At 36.0% G+C, this 20881-nt stretch overlaps 2 protein-coding genes across 2 annotated transcripts; one reads left to right on the top strand and one right to left on the bottom strand.

Moving 5' to 3' along the window:
• Positions 1-1394: 1394 nt before the first annotated feature.
• On the top strand, positions 1395-2879 carry LOC121740504 (ADP,ATP carrier protein). Its single transcript, XM_042133220.1, has 2 exons — positions 1395-2529; positions 2798-2879. The coding sequence occupies exon 1, from the start codon at positions 1620-1622 to the stop codon at positions 2520-2522; it is 903 nt and encodes a 300-aa protein (XP_041989154.1). The 5' UTR covers positions 1395-1619; the 3' UTR covers positions 2523-2529; positions 2798-2879.
• Positions 2880-17606: 14727 nt separating this feature from the next.
• On the bottom strand, positions 17607-19446 carry LOC121740539 (V-type proton ATPase subunit e 2-like). Its single transcript, XM_042133278.1, has 4 exons — positions 19259-19446; positions 19127-19174; positions 18628-18715; positions 17607-17663 (listed from the first exon to the last, which is right to left on the bottom strand). Exons 1-4 carry the CDS (start codon positions 19354-19356, stop codon positions 17643-17645), a joined length of 255 nt encoding a protein of 84 aa, XP_041989212.1. The 5' UTR covers positions 19357-19446; the 3' UTR covers positions 17607-17642.
• Positions 19447-20881: the final 1435 nt, after the last annotated feature.

Below are 20881 nucleotides of genomic sequence, written 5' to 3'. Positions count from 1 at the left end.
TAATAATATATTGAGGATTATAACTTAATAGTTAAAATTTTGAAGGAGAAATTTAATTTCTTCTTTTTAGACTATTTAAATAATTTAAGCTTTTTTTTCAAAAAAATTTTTGTCTATATTTAAAAATATTATGAGTATTCTTAGATCATTTTCCGATTTAGAGATCCATTTGTGAAATATTAAGTTTTAAAGTGGAAAAAATCGTTAGAGTCCAGTGTCCCCTCCTTCTACCAGCTAAACGGTTGCTTCTGGAAATATGAAAAAATGCACGGGAATAGGAAATATGCTGAATTTAAAAGGAAAACTACGGCTAAGAAGACTTTCATCATTTATTGAGTAAAGCAAAGTATAAAGGAACTTTTCGTTGAAATTCCTTTGAAAGTAACTGAGATGATGTTGTTAGTAAAACACGTTATAAATGAACATTTATTGACTATACAAAAATTAAAAAAAACTAGCGGTACTACGGAACCCTATATTGCGCGTGTCCACACGCACTTAGCCGGTTTTTTATATTGACAAGTGCATTTGTTGAATAAATCATAGTAAATTATTACAACTCGAGACTGACGGCGACCATTGTTAATGGTGCGACGGGATAGCGATGGACGTTGCTATGGTGCCATACTTATTTATTCACATCAAGAAAATAATATGGACGATATACTTTACATGACAAAACAACATTTGCAGGGACATCCAGGATTAGTATAGAACAGGGGTCACCAAATGGCGGACCGCGGTCCGTATCCGGACCGCCGCGCCGACCCATTGTGTCCAGGATTTAATGTCAATATCTATAGCTTGCACCAATATTTCACTCCAAAATTCAGAGAGATAATTAGCTACAAAAAATGGTTACTTTTCTCATTGGTATCTAAAAAATACTTTTGTAATTTCCGTAATTACCTGTTTATTATTTTTTTTATGTAAAATGTGTGGACTGCGAAGGTTATTTCATGTCTTAAAACGAACCCCGAGCAAAACTAATTGGTGACCCCTGGTAAAGAATATAGGTAATAAAGATGATAAGTTTGTTTGCTTACGTCGAATAGGTTCTGAAATTATTTGGTAAATTTTGACTTAGCACAGACATTAAATTAACCACGGGTTACGGGTTAAAATATAGACTACTTTCTACCGAATGAAAATGTACAGTTTTTGCGGGATATTCTTTGAAACGCGTAAAGTCACAAGACTAAGTACTTAATTAAAATGATAACAACAAATATTGTAATAAGTTAATACCCAATTTAAGTACATTTTTAAACTATAAATTTTATGATTCAGAAGAAACAAAAATGTTGCTAATTAAAAAAAACAATTATTGTAGATTTGGATTTTCAGTTGGCCACACTGACCTCGTGGTCATTATTGCTATGTTGGCAACATCTATCCCTTCCTTCCTTCTTTTGCGCTGCTCCGCCAGACAGAACTGTGAGCTAACGTGATCGATCGAATTTCAAAAAAGGCACACACCCACCCCTGTGCTCCCGAGATCACGATTATACTCTATATCTCCTGGTACAACAATCAGGAGTACGTGTGTCGTGATTTTCCATCCCGCGTGTGAACTCACAGTTTTCGTACTCTGCACCCCGAGGCCCACCTAACACAAAATGTCTAACCTCGCCGATCCAGTCGCGTTCGCGAAAGATTTCATCGCCGGTGGAGTGTCAGCCGCCGTATCAAAGACCGCGGTGGCTCCCATCGAGCGCGTCAAACTGCTCCTCCAGGTGCAGCACGTCAGCAAGCAAATCACCGAAGATCAGCGCTACAAAGGTATCATCGACGCCTTCGTCCGCATTCCCAGGGAACAGGGTTTCCTGTCGTTCTGGCGCGGTAACCTCGCCAACGTCATCAGGTACTTCCCCACCCAGGCCCTGAACTTCGCCTTCAAAGACAAGTACAAGCAGGTGTTCCTCGGCGGCGTCGACAAGAACACACAGTTCTGGCGTTACTTCGCCGGAAACCTCGCGTCCGGCGGTGCCGCCGGCGCCACATCGCTGTGCTTCGTGTACCCGCTCGACTTCGCCCGTACCCGTCTCGCCGCCGACGTCGGCAAAGGCGAAGGCCAACGTGAGTTCTCCGGCCTCGGAAACTGCATCAGCAAGATCTTCAAGTCCGATGGCCTGATCGGTCTGTACAGAGGATTCGGTGTGTCCGTGCAAGGTATCATCATCTACCGCGCGTCGTACTTCGGCTTCTACGACACGGCCCGCGGTATGCTGCCCGACCCCAAGAACACCCCCATCGTCATCAGCTGGGCCATCGCCCAGACCGTCACCACCGTGGCCGGTATCATGTCGTATCCCTTCGACACGGTCCGTAGGCGCATGATGATGCAGTCCGGCCGCGCCAAGAGCGACATGCTGTACAAGAACACCATCCACTGCTGGGCCACCATCGCCAAGACTGAGGGATCCTCCGCCTTCTTCAAGGGTGCATTCTCCAACGTGCTCAGAGGCACCGGTGGTGCTTTCGTGCTCGTCTTATATGATGAAATCAAGAAGCTCCTGTAAATTTAATGTAAGCATACTGTTACCATACTTTAATGATTCTAAATCATTTGCCACTCTTGAAATCATGTATTATTAGACGTGAAAACATCCTAGTAACTTATTTTAGTTAAATAAAATGTTAAAGTGATGATTCCAGCGATAACTTTGTTTTATTAACATTCATTCAGCGTAGTTACATAACTGACAAAACTCACTCCCATCATTGCATACTCGTATAATTTTTATTCATTAAAAACTGAGTGTTATAAACTAATATTGAAATTGTTCTTTTCCAGAATATTAGTGAGCTGACAGTTATGTAACAACCTACTTCCAATTAGGTCAAGGTTTTATAATAATAAACCAATTTAAAATCTTGCTACGATGTAATTATTACTTAGATAATTTACTTTAATCTTGTTGAATATTGTTAAAACTTAATTTATAAATGGGAGTGTGAAAATTATTCTAACCTAAAAATTATGTAACACAGTTTTAGTGAAAATCATGTGATAACAGCAGCTATTATGTAATTTGGATGCTTTGTGCTATTTCAGTGTGAGTGCTACAATAGTGAAAAACAGTGATACTATGTCCAAGCTAATGATGTAGGTAACACTCGGTGTATTTCAAGTGTTATTGGAGCCGAAGTAAAGTTTGGGACTGAATTTTCTCCTCGGTGTGAGTTTTTTGTGAAGAAAACTTCATGCAACACGAGTGATTAAAATATAGACTTGTTAAGAAACTTGTTCTTTTATTTCTGACTGTTACCTACACACTGACTTAGCCGAGTTCTTTCATCATCAGCTTGCAGTACCTTGGGTTTTAAAATCATCATCAAAATCACATAATGTTGCTGTTATCTGGTACACTAGTTTGCTAAACCAAGAAGACATCCTCCAAAATTGAAAAAAATATTATAATAAGTACTTAAAATAAAAATATTCACAACTCCCATGTTATTCTTAAAACTTGAGCTTGGTCATGTGACTATGAAAATGGTTAATAACTGATTGACGGCCGTTCCCAATATTTGATCTATTTCTGGTTTTGCCCTACTAGAGATAGGAAAAGCTCAAATTAGACATGATACATATTTTATGTCAACTCAATGCTAGCTGCGATCAGTCGTATGTCAGACCAGAGATAGATTGAATATTGGGAACGGTGGTTAGAGACTGGCTGATATATTATTCACTACTTAAATTCATCTTTTACTTTGCGATATGTAGCTGCGCGTGCAATGACCAGGAGAGGGACCCCGTGCTCTGCTTGTTGACCGGTCGTTGTAGCCTATGGCTGCCCCGTTCAAGCCAGACGCGAGTTGGACTTCATAAAATTTGTTCTTCACATGCAGCAGTTGGTGCCACAAGTAACCGGTTTACAATGACTCATGAACTTTGGTAAGGCGCATAACTTAGGTTATGCTACAATGTAGGTGTATGCTTTTGGTTATAAGTATTGTATTCTATTATTTCCTATTAGCTTTAATTGGTAAGTATATGATTATTACTGAACTATCTGATAAAAGCCTAGCTCTATCTCAGGTATAAGTATTTATAAAATTTGAGTGTAGGACTTTGTTAGAATAGGTAGGTACCGTACTTACTTGTAGGAACCAAATTTCGATATAACAAAATAGACAAAAGAAATTTCTTATTTCAATGTTTACTGCCTAAAGCAATGAATTATAACGTAGTATTTTTTCATTATTTAAAATACTACAATTCATCCAAAAATTTCAACAAAAATACATTTTTATTACATATTAATTGATAATGAGTTATTGTCATTTCTGTCAAAATCAATGTGGTTTGTATTCTAACTACCTACTTAAATACTTTTTTGTTAAAAAATATAAAAACCGGCCAAGTGCTAGTTGGCCTCGCCCATGAAGGGTTCCGCAGCAGCATTAAGGTTTATTTTTATGAAATTAAAAGGTTTTTGATCTTATTTTTATATTTCAGTTGAGAAAGTTAAATGTTTACCATTTATGACGTACGCGTAAGTATAAAAACTACTTGCTAGATCTCGTTCAAACCAATTTTCGTTGGTAGTTTTTATAGTAATGTACATCATATATTTTTTTAGACTTGTCATGCCCCTACTAGACATATTATCATGCCCCTACTTTAGAAGTTAGAGGGGGGACACAAATTTTACCACTTTGGATTTTGGAAGTCTTTTTTGCTATTTGGCTACGGAACCCTATGGATAAAACAAAAGGTTTTTCCATCTTTCATCCTAGGGTAGGGTAGCCTCAAGGAAGTCAAGGTAGCCTGTACCAAACCTAAAAAGTCTTGTGAGTTGAAGGTAGCATCAAAGAGCCCCTGGCCAATAAGCAAATAAATATTATTGAATGTGGCTATGAGCCAAGACCTAGAACTTTATTCAGTTGGACAGTGGACTAGTGATTGGTTTTGTCAATCAGATCTAAGGTCATCGAACTAGTCCAGTGTTTTTCAAACTTTTTCGTGACGTGACCCCTTTATAGTGTACAATCATAAAATATATTATATTTTAATTGTAATTTTTTTTATTCGTCAATTATTTTGAGCATACTTTCTTTATTATAATCAATTTGGGGAAAAAAAATATTAATGGGGAAAATTGTAGCAACATCTCAATGAGGTACTATAGCAAAAAACTATATATTTTTATTTAGATCAACTGATGGAATGAGGGCCGCTAGTGGAGATATAAGTGCGTTCCCAGAATTAAAGGTTGCCGTGGGTTGCCATCACCAACGAGCCTCGGGTGGCGGTAAACTGATCACAGATTTTTACTAGATAGGTATACATTGAGATATAAGTACTTATATCTCAATGGATAGGTAGGTATTATTCAATTCAGCTCGAATATTATTTCATATTCGTAAAGTTTATATAGGCATAGGCGAATGTACTTATCTATATTGTAGTACTCAGTCTAGCCTTGAAACTAGTACCCAATTACTAGTAAGTAAGTACTTAAAGCAAATATTTAAAATAATATTGTCAACTGATTATGATAAAGTAATCGTGTTGTCAGGCCACTGCGGTAGTGTTATATAAAAATCACGAACTTGCTAAATGTAGCAGTGCTGTGACATCACAGTGTAGGTACGTAACAATCGAGCCGTGGCGCTCGTGGCTACCGTGAATCGCTCGAGTCACTCACCCTGACGTCAGCAGGATGTTCATTTTATACGTAAGCCTACGGAAATTCCGTGTCATAAGCTTTCCTCTTCTGTAGCTCTTAGGGTTTTTTTTTTGGTTACGTGTATAATTGGTCCGTGGTACCACATATAGTAACGTTTTTTCTTCCTAGAAAATACGGACCACGGACCAATTATACAAGTTCAAACTTTATGGGCTATAGCCTTGCGAACAGCAGGGTTTGGTTACTGGTGTCGCTTCGTGCCATTAGGAGACCCGTCTGCGTTGCTGATGTTTTTAAAATTTAAATACATACCAATTGTATAAAAATTATAAGGTTGTATGTAATTTTTTAAACGCAATGCAGTACTCGTAGCGCTTGGAGATTAGAGAATATCCTTACTTCCTTATGCCGCGGCCGCATATGCGTAGTGTATCGCGCTAAAAACGATACTATTGGACGATCTGCGTGTATCGTCCAATAGTATTGTCTCATAGCACGAAGCTTCGGAGTTCATCTAGTTATTAAATATCTTCACAACCAATAAGTAAGTTGTAACTAAGTCGTGATTGGTAGCGAGAAAGTATTTCAGTCCGGACCAACGCCTACAACTCTACAAGGCGCAGGATCGGCCTCATATGGAATACTGTTCTCATCTCTTGGCAGGGGCGCCAATATATTATTAAGTACCTTTTTTTCTATAAAATAAGAAGGCAAACGCGTAAACGGGTCACCTGATGGAAAGCAACTACGGATGGTAACGGACGGGACGTACGTGGTAGTACTAAGGACGGTAGTTGCTTTCCATCAGGTGACCTGTTTGCGCGTTTGTCTTCTTATTTTATAGAAAAAAAGGTAATAAATACTTAATAATTTATTGAAAAATCATAATAAAAGTACGGATTACTGGTAAGCATTGGTGGAGACTGGAGTTGAGTTGTTCATGCTGAGGCGGATCATACTAGATTTGATTTGGGCGATGACAGGATCCTTGCTTGGTTTGCGTACTCTGAAGCTATATTATATATGTACTTGATTTCTGAAACATTTAATTATACTTTGTTCGACTATACTATAATAGTTATCTGAATATTTTTTTACTTATTAATTATTACTGCTATTAAATATTGTAGTAGATATATTAATTAAGTATGTCGTAGTACTATAGATGCTCGGGGTCGCGACCTGCTAGAAGTAACAATCGTAGCCAAGTGATGCCAGCCGGCGCCGCTATGTCTAAATATAACTTCCTTTTCAAATTTTTACATTTCTTTTTTCTTTTGATATCTAAAAATATAACTAAATATATGAAACTCCTCCTATAATCAATAATTAATGTCCTAACTCCTAAGGTCCTCTTAAAAATGGTGGTAGTAGTATATGTAGCCTGACAAATGTAAAGGAAGGTTCTAAAGACCAAAGTATCCTCTATTATTATTTATTACACAAAGCTTCAGCTATTTTAAGCATGTTGGTTTGTTTTAATTGCTTTTGTAGTAAGTAAGACATTGTCGTAGCAACCCAGTGTCAGCATCGATTGAGCGGCCCTGCCAAGACTCCATCCGCATTGTACTTACGTAACCCCTCGACAACTGATTTAATATTGTTTTGGTTTAAGACTACAATAGTACACCTATATCGAAGTGGTTCTCAATTACAATATGCAAAATCGAAACGACATTCACCGGTAGTAACTACTGGTTATATCAGCTTAATCCTTTGAACTAAAGACCTTCCAAAGCCGAGGAGAGGTCAGATATCAACCTAATCCAGTAGAGGTTTAAAGACATAGCATAGCTATTATTATCGTTTATTTAATTATTAGGTAAGTATCTACTTTTAGAATTGGCTATCCTGTAGTAAAGGTACAATGAACATTGTGTAAGTATCTACATTCTGAAATACATACGTAAATTACTCTCCCATGCATTTAATATTGAACCATTTCCGGTTTCCCAAATATTTTATATCCAACATTGTCATTCAAAAATATTGGCGCTCGGATCGGTCACGAGCTGCGGTTATATAACCTAACGCACGCGCAGTACGTACAGACTTACAAGGCCGATGACTAGCTCCAACCAACACGAGTATGAACTATGAAAGAAAAAAGATAATAAAAAGTAGGCGCCATCATCATTATCATCGGACTTTGCACTCTCTCCAGCCAAAGTATGGCCTTAGATTTCTCCTTTTTAGTCCAGACTCCAGAGTCCTTGCTCCTAAGTCCTAACACGTCAATGACGTTAAATGGTTAATAGTTGGTTATATAAGGCTTCTATACTTCTTTAAGCCTTTTGATAATTAATCACTAATCAGTATTTTTGGTGCATTAGAAATGCGCGTAAAAAATTAAATAAGTACTACTTAGGAAAAGGTAAACGTTTGCCTTGCAGTTTGCATCTGTTGCAATTTGTCGCGTTTACTTATAATTTTACTACGTGAGGTTATCTCGCAACCTAGACGCAGATAAAATCAATGACCTTTATAAATTATAATATGACGCATATTTGGACTATTTAGGTCCTTTAGCCAAAAATTACAAATAAGTATTGATAACGCCAATATTTTCCGTATTTCTGACAACAGTAAAGACCCAGGTTCACGACGGACATATTTTGGACTAGCTAGGCAAATTAACCCATTCAGGGTTAATTTGCCTAGCTAGTCCAAAATATCATAGTTTAGCTCAAATCTACTTTAGTAGTTGAGAAGATGATGATAATGCTATGACTGATGTGACACACATTTTTAACTGAATGAAGAGTCCAGACTGTGCGGCAGACGGAGCAAATAAACATAAATTTAATGTCCTTTACTTTGACGTTTCAGCTTATAGAACTCAGTTATTTTAATTTATATACCTAGTCATTTGATGCTTCCAAAATTCCATTATAAAATCCTGATATCAAGTTCATAGTAATCTGTGATAAGATATTATCACAATCTCGTCCGTAACACACGTAAGTCGTAAGTATCTCAACAGGTACGCGATATTGATTCAACCTTGACTCGTTATTACTTATTTATAACGTGAAGCAGTTAGTGACTTAAATTGGAACAATTTAGTTTAAATACCCACTTAATAATTACTTTGTTAAAAATTATATTTTACTTAAGTACTAATGATTTCCACTTACTAAGAATGAACACATACTTTTTGTATGTGATTGTTGCTTGTTTGCTTTATTGCGTCTAGTATTAACGAAAAATGTAATCGAATCATTTTAAATTAAATTTTAATTAGTAATTACACAACGACTTTATTTGAATACCACTTGGAGCTAACCTTGGCTGCCACAGTGCGTAGAATCCTGGCGTACGGCCAAATCATCCGTACGCGTGAAGGCAGAATTTGACTTTGTCCTTACATAACACGTGGTTGTACTTGACATGATGTTATTTTGGTATTAAGAACAATGTATTGTCTATTTAATGAAATATACACGCTTCTGCAACCTTGTAATCTAAAATAAAAATATTGGATAAAGATAAAGTATTTAAAATAGGAGAAATACTTCATTAATAGATATGCATTTATTTTTATTTCAATATTTAAAACGCTTGTTTCCCACAAAATGAGTATGAGTTCATTAATTACTTACTATACAATTTCCAAAGCATTTTTCCACGTTCTACACTGGGTACCCCCAAAAGGGGTCAAAAGCACCAATGATATATTCAAGTAACAGTTTCATATTCGCTGGCAGAAATGAGAAAATCTTTAGGGCCGAAGTTGTAGGCCCGACCCGAATGGCCAATGTCCTCCATTTTAATTGAATTTTCCGTGTGATTTTCCATGACCCGTCCTTGACCTTACTATAGGATACTATAAATAAATTCGGCATTGGAATGTGCACATATTTGCGACCGAATAGACATACTTACTAATATTATAAATGCGAAAGTGTGTCTGTCTGTCCGTTACCTCTTCAAGCTCAAACCACTCAACCGATTTTGCTGAAATTTGGCATGGAGATACTTTGAGTCCCGGGAAAGGACATAGGATACTTTTTATCCCGGAAAATGTACGGTTACCGCGCAATAAACGAGTTTTGGCGCAATGGAGTGTCAGTCATCATCTAATATAAAAGTTTTCCTCGTAATTGAGTGTTTGTATTATCTATAACCTTCGAGTATGGATCAATGTTTTACTTACCTCGAGTCTAAAAATACACTAAACTCTATCGGTGGTAGAAATTGATCGCTTGTACGTAAAGATGCGCACCTATTATTGATTTACCTGAAGTCTGAACTAAGTAGGTTAATACTTCTAGTCCTAGATAGTCATACTTGTGACATTGTCGGCAGAAGTGGTAGCCAGAAGCCCTTCAAATAATACCTAATCATACAAAAAGAGCTAAAAGTAGTGAAGCGTTAAACTTGACCAAGCGCAGGCGAATTGTGTTAGTTTTTACTTTTAATTCCTTCTTGATTTTCTCAGTAGTTGCCATTTGGCTATTGCTATGAAAATTTGAACTTTTACATCCAAAGCCACTATACCTACATTTAAATCAAAAGTATGCTTTAAAAATAATTTTGAGACCTGACCTTGTACTACACTATGTTTATTGCATGTTTATTGTGATACAATATTTTATAAAAATTAATGTAAACAAAAAATAAATATTGTAACAGGATTCAATTGGAATTTATAGTAACGGCATTTAAGTATAATATTTTGAACTCTATCGTATTATCATTCATCGTAGAACTTTTATCGATCTAAACATTAGAAAAATGTGTAGACTAAGGGCCCTTTTTCTGTCTGTCTGTCTGTCTGAAAGTGTGTCCGTCTGTCTGTTTATCTGTCTGTCTGTTACCTCTTTACGCCCAAACCTCTGAATAGATTTTGCTGAAATTTGGTATGGAGATACTTTTGAGTCCCGGGAAAAGACATAGGATACTTTTTATTCTGAAAAAATGTAGGGACGGTTCCCGCGCGATACACGAATTTGTCGCAACGGAATTACGGGCGTCATCTAGTAGGTACAGAAATAAACTTTATACTTACTTTTTTTACATAAACTTTTACTTTTAATTACAAACTTAAAAATGAAATTATATTATTATGTAAATTATAATAACTTAGGATATATAAGTATAGATTTAGTGAGATTTTTAGGGGTCACCACAAAAGTAGATCGTATTTTTATAACCGCGTATCTGTATTACTATTATTAAATTTGTAAACAAGGAAATTAATATTATATGATATTTATAAAATGCGTTTTTTTGCAATACTTACCGAATTAAATGGACCCGTGCCCGTCACTCGTAACTGGCTTAAGTACTAAGTACCTTAAGAGGAGTCCACACCGCCCTTTTTTCCATACAAATGCTGTCCCCTGTTTCCTCCCTGGATAATGCTAGTAGAGTTATAATTTTTTTCCTGAATATCTACGGCCACTAATACAATGTCCCTATGTTTTCTCTTTTTTCATAATTTAATTATTAAATAAGATATGAACGTTCAAAAACCCAAAAAAATGGCCAGATTTGCCGCTGTGTTCAAACATTCAGAAAACAGATTTGGCTAGGTTTTACAAAAAAAAAAAAAACAGGAACACAGCTCAAGCCTTTCCTTAATCTTTAATGAAAAAAGTACTTAAATCGGTTAAGTTTTGGAGAAGGAATCAGGGGACAACGAATCGTTGATTTTCTGTAGTCTGTCTCTATCGCGTTCTGCGGTACAGGCTTGAGGTAAGGGCTCGACAGCTATAGATATTACATGTACTTTTTTTTCATTTCTCTGGCCCCTGGTGTATCCTCTTAAGTAGTAAGTATTATTATAGTTTACTAGATGTCCCGCGCGGCTTCGCCCGCGTATATTAGGAATTTTACGGAAACCGTACATATTCCCTAAAAATAGCTTATGTCCCTACTCCCTTCACTTGGTCTACTATTTTCTGTGCCAAATATTGCCATAAAATTGCTCCAGCAGTTCGTAATTTCTAATATTTCCCCTGTTTTTCTCACATTTTCCTGAGTTTCTTCGGTCGTATTAGTTTTAGCGTGTTAATATACAGCCTATAGTCTTCCTACTAATATTATAAAGGCGAAAGTTTGTTTGGATGTATGGATGTATGGATGTGTGGATGTATCACGGAGATCATACAAAGATGTATGGATGTTTGTTACTCTTTCGCGCAAAAACTACTAAACGGATTTTAATGAAACTTTACAATAATATAGCTTATACATCAGAATAACACATAGGCTACAATTTTAACCGACTTTCAAAATGGGGGAGGTGTTATGTTCGTTTTTTTATGTTTACGATTACTCCGCCGTTTGTTAACCGATTTTCAAAATTTTTCTTTTGGCATATGGAGTATCATCCCAATTTGGTATGATATTCACAAAAGTGGTGATCTGATGAAGGATCCATAAGTAATCGAGGGAACTCCTCAAAATTTATAGGGAAACATGTGGTGACTTCGGTTTCGTGAGAAGTATTCTAAGCATATGCTACCAATAAGGAAGATTTTGCACCGAAATATACCTGGTATACCGTGGTTCGGAAGGTGCTGAGAGAACTCCAGATTCTTTATAGATACAAGTTTGGGAGTTTCGGCGTTGTTTTAAGAATGGAAAGCATATGCTACTATGCAAATTACATTTATCATCATCATCATCACTACCATATACCATGCATCGTCCCATGATTATGAGCCTATTATGGCCCTGTTATTGTTACATTTCATAGTCTTTTAGATCGAGACTTGAGTTTGTCAAGTGATAATTTAACTAACAAAAAAATCTACACTTAATATTATAAACCTGAAGAGTACCTATGTTTGCTTGAACGCGTTAATCTCAGGAACTAAAGGTCCGATTTTAAAACTTATTTCAGTGTTAGATAGCTCATTTATCGAGTAAGGCTATATATTAGCACGCTAAGACTATACGACCGAAGAAACTCAGGAAAATGTTGTAAAAACGGGGGAAATACACACACTGGCAAAATTAGCGAAACATAGGTAAAAAGGGCCAAAACTTGAACTCAAGTGGGTCGGGCTGTCTGAAAGCCTTTTTTATAGCTTCTAAGCTTCTAAGCTCATTCAAGAAATAAAATATTGAACAAAACTGGCAAGTTGACAGGTTTTTATAGCAATTATGCCCTAATAAGTGTTTTTCGATTATTGACGTTGTAAGTGTTCCTGATAAGAATGGCGTTTTAGCGGGGTGCAAGGTATGCTCAGCTCATTTGATTGTTTGGTTTTTGGAAGAATACATTGCTTAGATACAAAATTAGTGATTTCCCAGCATCTGCGACAGCTAGAGCTGTAACCACGATAGAGAAAGGTCACACCTACCGTTCGGTCAGTCAGGCCTTAGGTGTGTCGGCTTCCGTGGTTCATCGTAACTTTCAACGCTTCAGAGAGACTGGATCTTACGTTCGGAGACGAGAACAAGGCAGATATCGGGTAACAATGGTTCAGGATGACCATTTTGTAAAAAAACAAAACTTAAGAAATCGACCTCAAACTGCTATGCAGATACGAAACCTGTCTGAACAGGTCCAAGATGAACGTGTAAGTGATTGTACAGTAAGAAGAAGATTCAAAGAAGTTCAATTAAACTCAAAAGTGCCAGCAAGGGCACCAAAACTTGAGACAGGACACCGAAGAGCCAGGCTAAGATTTGCGCATGAACATCAAAATTAGGCAAGTGAGTGAAATCTTGTACTGTACAGTGATGGGAGCAAATTCTGTGTACATTGTATTGACAGGCGATAAAGAATGTGGATAAATCATAAGGAAAGCTACAGGCCATCAAACTTACCGGAAACAGTGGCCTATGATGCAGGCTTCGTAATGGTTTGGAGTTGCATATGATTAGGAGCCCGCATGGAGCTGATGATTATAGATGATGGTACTTTGACAGTACAGGGCTATAGCACCGACATCCTGGAACTGCATGGTGTGCCTTTTACACAGTTTTAGGTAGTAATTTCAATTTTATGTGCGTCCATAGAATTGAGATCCATAGAAGGCATTACACGCTTTTAACATGGCATTTATTTAATAAAAATGGAGAATTTATCTTAAAAACTTACTACTGAAATTTCAAAGATTTTCTTAATTTTTTGATTTTTGCTGATTTTTTCTATTTTTCACGTTTTTATGCCCTAAATTTATATAAAATTTATTTTTTAATAATCAATTAGTAAGTAAATAAATAAATACTTATATAAAAATCAGTGAACAATTTAAAAAAAATTGAAAATGTTGTTGTGTTCCTTTAATTTTGCCGGTGTGTTTATTAGACAGGGTTTATCTCACGAACTACTGGAGCAATTTTTATGGCAATATTTGGCACAGATATAGAGTAGACCACGTGAAGGAAGTAAAGCTATTTTTAATGGGAAAATGTACCGTTTCCGTTTAATTCGTAATTTACGCGGGCTAAGCCACGCGGGACTTCTAGTAGGTACTCGATAAATGAGCTATGTAACACTGAAATAAGTTTTTAAATCGGTGACCTGTAGTTCCTGAGATTAACGCGTTCAAGCAAACATACTCTTCAGGTTTATAATATTAGGTAGGTACTTATAGATTTTTTTAAATTATCGCTTTACAAACTCGAGTCTCGGTCTAAAAGACTGAAAAGTACCAATAACAGGGTCATTACAGGCTCATAAGTCATAACCATGGGACGATGCATGGTATAATATGGTAGTGATGATGATGATGAATGTAATTTGCATAGAAGCATATGCTTTCCGTTCTTAAAACAACGCCGAAACTCCCAAACTCGTATCTATAAAGAATCAGGAGTCCAAACCAGGGTATACCAGGTATACCTCGGTGCAAAATCTTACTTGTTGGTAGCATATGCTTAGAATACTTCTCACGAAATCGAAGTCACCTCATGTTTCCCTATAAATTTTGAGGAGTTCCCTCGATTACTTATGGATCCTTCATCAGATCACCACTTTTGTGAATATAATACCAAATTGGGATGAAATGAAATGAAATGAAAAATATTTATTTCTAAGTAGGTTAACAAAGTTAACACTAATTATAGAACGTCGTGTCTACATGAGGCCTATGTAGACACCGGTTCGGGAACTACCCCGCCCAGAAGAACCGGCGTAAGAAACTCCCAGGATGATACCTGTCCTGCCTAGGTATCGAACTGTAAGTACCCCTTTAAAGGGGCAGATCACAAGGGACTCACAGTCACAAGCGAGCGGTGACGCGCGCGCGCGCGCAAGATTTTTTCGTCGCATATATCTACGTACTGATTTAACCGCTGTGACAGAATCGTTATTAATCTAATAAATATGAACAATTGAAAAAAGTCAAAGAAATATTTCAATAAAGTAATTTAAGACTTTAAAATAACTACAAAAAAAGATAAAAAAAAAATACACAAACATAGCAAATAAACCAATTTGTTACAAACAAACCGCATACTACACATAAATAAACACAAGTTACTATGTTTAAGTAATAAAAAATTCCTGACACTATAATCGAATATAAAACTAATAAAAATATACGTTGGGTTACTCAAATTTGATTATTACTATAAAAAAGTTTACTATTAGTAGCTATTATTTTATTTTGTAAAAGGTGACAATCTTGATTTCGTCAGAAAGGGTACCTCTTACGCGATAGAAAGAGAGCGCACATGTAGGCAAATATAATTGTAGACACCTAGCACTGCGCGGTCGTAATTTGAACTTTATAGTATCGTAGCATTAAGTCGTTATTTTTTTAAACGGGTTTCACGAGTGGGAATTCTGTTGGTAGTTGGTACCTACTACTAATATATATTCTGTGGCGAGGGGGCTCCGTGAAAAAAGTTGGGAAGCTGAGCTGCATTGTACGAAAAATATTTTAATTAAATCAAGATTTTTTAATTTTTTTTTATTGTGAGCAGTATGTACAATAAGGGCCAACACACACGTACCACAACCACATCCACACCACGTAGTCGGGCGTATATTTCGTACTGTCATGGAGTAAATATATTTCGTTTATGGTATTGTTAATGAACTGGACCATTCACATGTAGGTACCACATTTTGCAGTCATTTACGACTACTTGTGTGATACCGACCACATCGCAACCACAACGTTGCGTCGATGCAACGACAGTGCGCGCACGCCGTCCGCGCTCTTCCCCGCCTCCGTTTCATGGACTTTCGTATGCTGTTCGTACGTAACCACATCGCAACCACTGGCGACAACGCAACCACGTCGGCATTTTGTCAGTACCACAACCCAACTACAAAAAGCTGCAGTGACACCATTCACACGTAACCACTGCTCGACGACATTTTGTCGTTGCAATGTCGTGTGGTTGTGGTACGTGTAGGTTGGGCCTAAATATATTTTCTTTTTTAGATTCACCACGCAGCGCCGGACACAAAAACATCGTATGAATTTCTACAACTGGCGCCATCTTTTGCCGAAAGGCAAAGTATATTAAGTATAGGTAATTTCAAGTATTCAGAAGAGTTTGTAAAATAAATAGACAGAGAAAGATATAGAATATGGGATCTTTATAAGGTAAAACATTATTATCAGGGTTCAATGGCCAGTGGGTACGGGCAGTAGTTGGGACTTCAGATAACACAAATTAAAGAATTTATTAGAAAAACATTTGTGTCAAATTATGCCAAGACGAGAGTACTGGCTAGCACTTCCATAAATTTATTAAATCATAAACTTAGCTAAGGTCTACACAACCTATCTTTACAGGGCCAAACTACACAAACTCTACTCATCTACAGTCTACACAAAAAAGGCCACGTAAAATCACAATTATATTTTATAGACTTGGTGGTTTTTGATACTTAGGTTTTACTTATGCTACTAGCTGTATAATTGGTCTATGCTGCCACGAATAATAAAAATATGACTGCATAAATCTTTACAAAGCTGTATTATTGCCGCCCTCAGAGACATTTAATGATGATTAAACTTCGAAGTCCGAAACGAAGAGTTTGACAAAAAATGTATGGGGCTTTTGTCAAAATCCTCATTAATTATATTAAGTAAGTACCTCGTCTCTTTGCGCGGCAGGTAAGGGTCAGCGCAGACAGAACGTAGCATACACAGAATACAAATTACGTAGCATAGCAGAGGATTTTATTTACACACTTGAAAATAAACTTTAAAATTATTAAGAGGGCAAATAAAGGTAAAAATCAAACATCGTCCTCTCTTCACCTTTACGCCCATCTTTCATAAGCCAGGTGAAAAAGAAGGACGCGGAAATTAGCGTCAAGTTAGTTTTTTCTTCATTATTACTTGATTAGTACTCGATAAATATACATTTTAAAAATCCGCTAGTATCCTCAATAATAGTTTTATAATATTGACTTAGTTGAATGCACCATTTTGAAAAGAAATGAAATAATCATGTAGACTAATCTTAGTGATTTTTTTCTGTCGACAAAATTGAAAATTTTAAGATATCGTGTTTTTGCTAGAACAGATCCTTGCAAATATATTATGTAGTACCTATGCTTAAAAAATGAAACATTTCTTATCTTTTTATCGAGTAAGTACAAAAATGAATTAAGTATAACAACATCTGTTTTGGTTTAGTTACCCCCTTAAACTAAAGTGCATAAATCCTTGAACCTTACAAGAAATGCCCGTCCACGATTCCCGCGTATCCAACATGGTAAACCCTTATTGCACTATACAACACTAATCTGAAATTGTCTAGTCCAAGCCATATTGTTGAGAAAAATAAAGATTGAGTATTGAAGTAATAGGATTTAATTAAATAAATATCTACAATTTAATACATGTTTTAAATACTTAAAAGCACTTGCACATTTGGAATGATAGTAAACTTTTGATACTTACAGAAAGGTCTTGCTTGTATTTTTAATTTTTATAGAAACATGTTATCGATAAGATAGTACTCACATTTGACATGCTGTTAACATTATTTAAACAATTTAACATTAAGTAACATTAAAACATAATTTTTATATTAACTATTTGAACATAGTTGAATTTTTTCAGATGTTCACTTGGTGTAGGAATTGCCCTGGAATAAAAAAAAACATGTTTAGTAAAAGTTAATCACAAAAAAGTGGCTACACAATATAATTGAGGTGATGCTCAGTTTTGACAGAGCCCACAGACATCATTTCAGATGTATGTTTTGTTTATCACAGAAACTTTGATAGTGATATGCAGGATTGTGGCGCTAGTTGTCCTGCTATAAGTTAATCCATAAAGCTCGACAAGGCTTTAAATGAACATGGGTGACATTGACAGGAGCGCTGCTGGTAAAGGAGAACTGTCAAACACATGTCAAAAATGACGTTTTTGTATGATAGAAGCATTTAGTTCTTTTTCTCGCCATATTCATATATTAAAGCCTTGTCGAATAATTATTGTACTTTAAAACCAATATTAAAATTACAACAGCTGTGATTCTGTGCTTTTGTGTTTGTGACCTAAGTCCCTTGGAACAACATAGGATAGTTTTTATCATAGTAAAATATATTGTTCACATTAGCACAATTATTGTCTATCATAATTTATATCTATAAGAACATTAATTAAAAATCCAATCTGGAATGAATGGGACAGGCCAACTAGAGATATTTGGGCCATACAAAAACCAGTTTGGTTTAAAAAAAAGCTTGCTTATTGTGTAACCTAAGCTTAATACTAATAATTGTATGTCTTACATGTGTACAGCAGCATTGCTTATATTGTGCAGATCTACTAGTCTTGGCATGTGCACTACCATGCACCCAGATTAGTATTATTTTAATACCTAATCCCAATGGATTTTTGTTACTTTTTTATGTTACTGTTTACTTTTTAACTCATGAAAAAAGCATACACATTACACAGACGTATTTACTATTTAGCATAGGTTCTATTTCCACACACTAAAAAGTGTGTCACGGATAGTCTGTTGTCTGCGCTGCGCCTTAGGATGCTTTCTTTGCGTTGCAGAGAACTTTTTATTCATAATTGTTAAAGAATGATCTTACCCAAGTGCGAGCGATCCAAATGAGAGTCTCGTTGTTAAGTCTGGGCCCAATGAGGGGGTTCATTTGTGCCATGTACGCGCACAACCAGCTGGAATAATATAAAAAAATGTTAGTTATTACAAATTGAAATATTAATGTCAATTAGCTAAAAAATATAAGTACACAGCTGACAGGACGCAGACAGTGTGGCTGCGCAGTTTGTCTAGAAGAACATTATTATCATGATTACTTGTAACTATTATAAAATAAACTATATAGTAAGAAGTAAAATATGAGTCACATAGAATTTCAAAGAGGAAAATTCCAAGCTGTTATATATAAAACAGGATAAATTTGCTTGTTAAATGACAATATATGTGAACATAATAAACTGTTTATGTACATATTTCTTTTACTTGATGTTATTTGCAAAGCTAGGTACGAATAATCAAAACTAGCATCATCCATCGAGTATTTATTACACATACAGGCAAATAAAAATTACAAAAATAATACTTACAAAAGCCAACAGGTGGCTGCTGTTAACATCAAAACCACTTGAATAATTCTGAAATTATAAATTTATCTCATTTACTATTGATAAACACCCCTAAAACAATATTTCAACCAAAATAAGGAAGACATGTCTTACCCTCTGTTAGGTCCTTTGGGAGCAAAGAATGGGCACACGATTCCTATAACACCCCAGAAAACCGTAAAAACGGCAATGGGAAGAAAAGAAGCACCCATTTTGAGGTGGTTTGGGGGATATTTTATAAAAATTCCCAATCAAACAAATATCAGCTGCCTCAAAATGGCAGATATTTTCTACGGTTGGCACCATTGAATGTCGTCAGTCATATGACATTTGCGTTCGAATAGCTATGCAAGTGAACAATAATTTAGCATTGATGCGCAAAATTTAAATAACGTAAGTTCAGTGGAAGTAAAAAAACATGACGTGTTTGTAAATAGAACCTAACATCATCTAAAGCTGGCCTCACACAGCCGGAATGTCATAATCGGAAATTCATATTCTTACAGATCGATCTATGAAATTCATAATCTGAAAAAATCAGAATGTGTGTGGAGCGCACTGATAAATTCCGGCTGTGTGAGGCCAGCCTTAGAGCTTAGTAGTCTGTGCCTACCATCACGGATGTAAAGAATTTATGTCCGTGCCTACCATAGAGTATACATTTAGCTTGCTAATGTATACTCTAAGGTGCCTACCATGTAAAATTTGTGTTTTATTTTACATAAGTTTCGAATTTTAGTCTTAGCGAATATTCATGCAAAGTAAATAATTAGAATAATGTATCAAAGAGGGCCTAGTTAAAATTAAGTACCTAGTGCTAAATGAATCCGTTTGGTTCAAAAATTACAAAGTCGATAAGTTCGGAGAGCTGTCAAAGCAATAATTGTAGAGATGAACAAATCAACTGTGATGAAGTTTCCATAGTTTCGAAGAATTCTGTTATTATTAATAGCAGTGTAAGTAAAATTTTGCATTCTCAGTCTTTCTGTGTGGAGTGAGCGGGCGGGAGGGCTTGTGCAAAGTAATGTAGGCTACATCTTATCAGAAGTTTATTTAATCAGAAGTTATGATTTTTTAACAGGTGAACATAACAATAGATAGTTCTGAACAGGGACTGTATTCTGAAACAGAACTATGGAGAGTTTTTCCGCGGGATTCTCGCGAGATCCACAAAGCTCGGCTACGAAGACCTGCCAATAAGATTACCGAGAAGTGCTGCAATAGGTGCAAAAAAAGAAAATTAATTGGAAAAATCAACTCCAAGACGCGTAGAAAAAGGAAAACCAGAAGCAGATCTAGATGTGTAAGAAGGTCTAAATCAAGATCTAGAAGAAACATGAAAAGAAAAAAATTGCATAAAGGAAGCACGTCTTCAAATAGCTATTAAAATCTATTGGTCGATATTGTAGATTAATACTCAATGGTCAATGCCTGTTTAAGTATATTTACTTAATTATTATTAGTCTATTTATTTTAATATAAATATTATGTAATAAACATTTTATTTCACAGTCTATATTTGTCGAAAGAATTTGCTCCCGCAGTCGACTTCGCAGGCCTATTGTCTATTCCCACACACGTTCCGGTCTACCTGCGCAGATATACCTTTCCGGCTATGCTTTCCGGTAATAAACCGTAGCGTGCAATGATATTCTATGTTACTAATTGGTAGCGTGTATGGCGTACATTACTCGCCCATCGATCACCCGCTTCAGAATACTATTATTTTTCTTTCTC

Source organism: Aricia agestis, chromosome 3 (genome assembly GCF_905147365.1).
Source record: "Aricia agestis chromosome 3, ilAriAges1.1, whole genome shotgun sequence".
Taxonomy (NCBI): Eukaryota; Metazoa; Arthropoda; class Insecta; order Lepidoptera; family Lycaenidae; genus Aricia; species Aricia agestis.
Note: the sequence above shows the minus strand (reverse complement) of the source record. Positions and strands in the feature narration are given on the sequence as shown.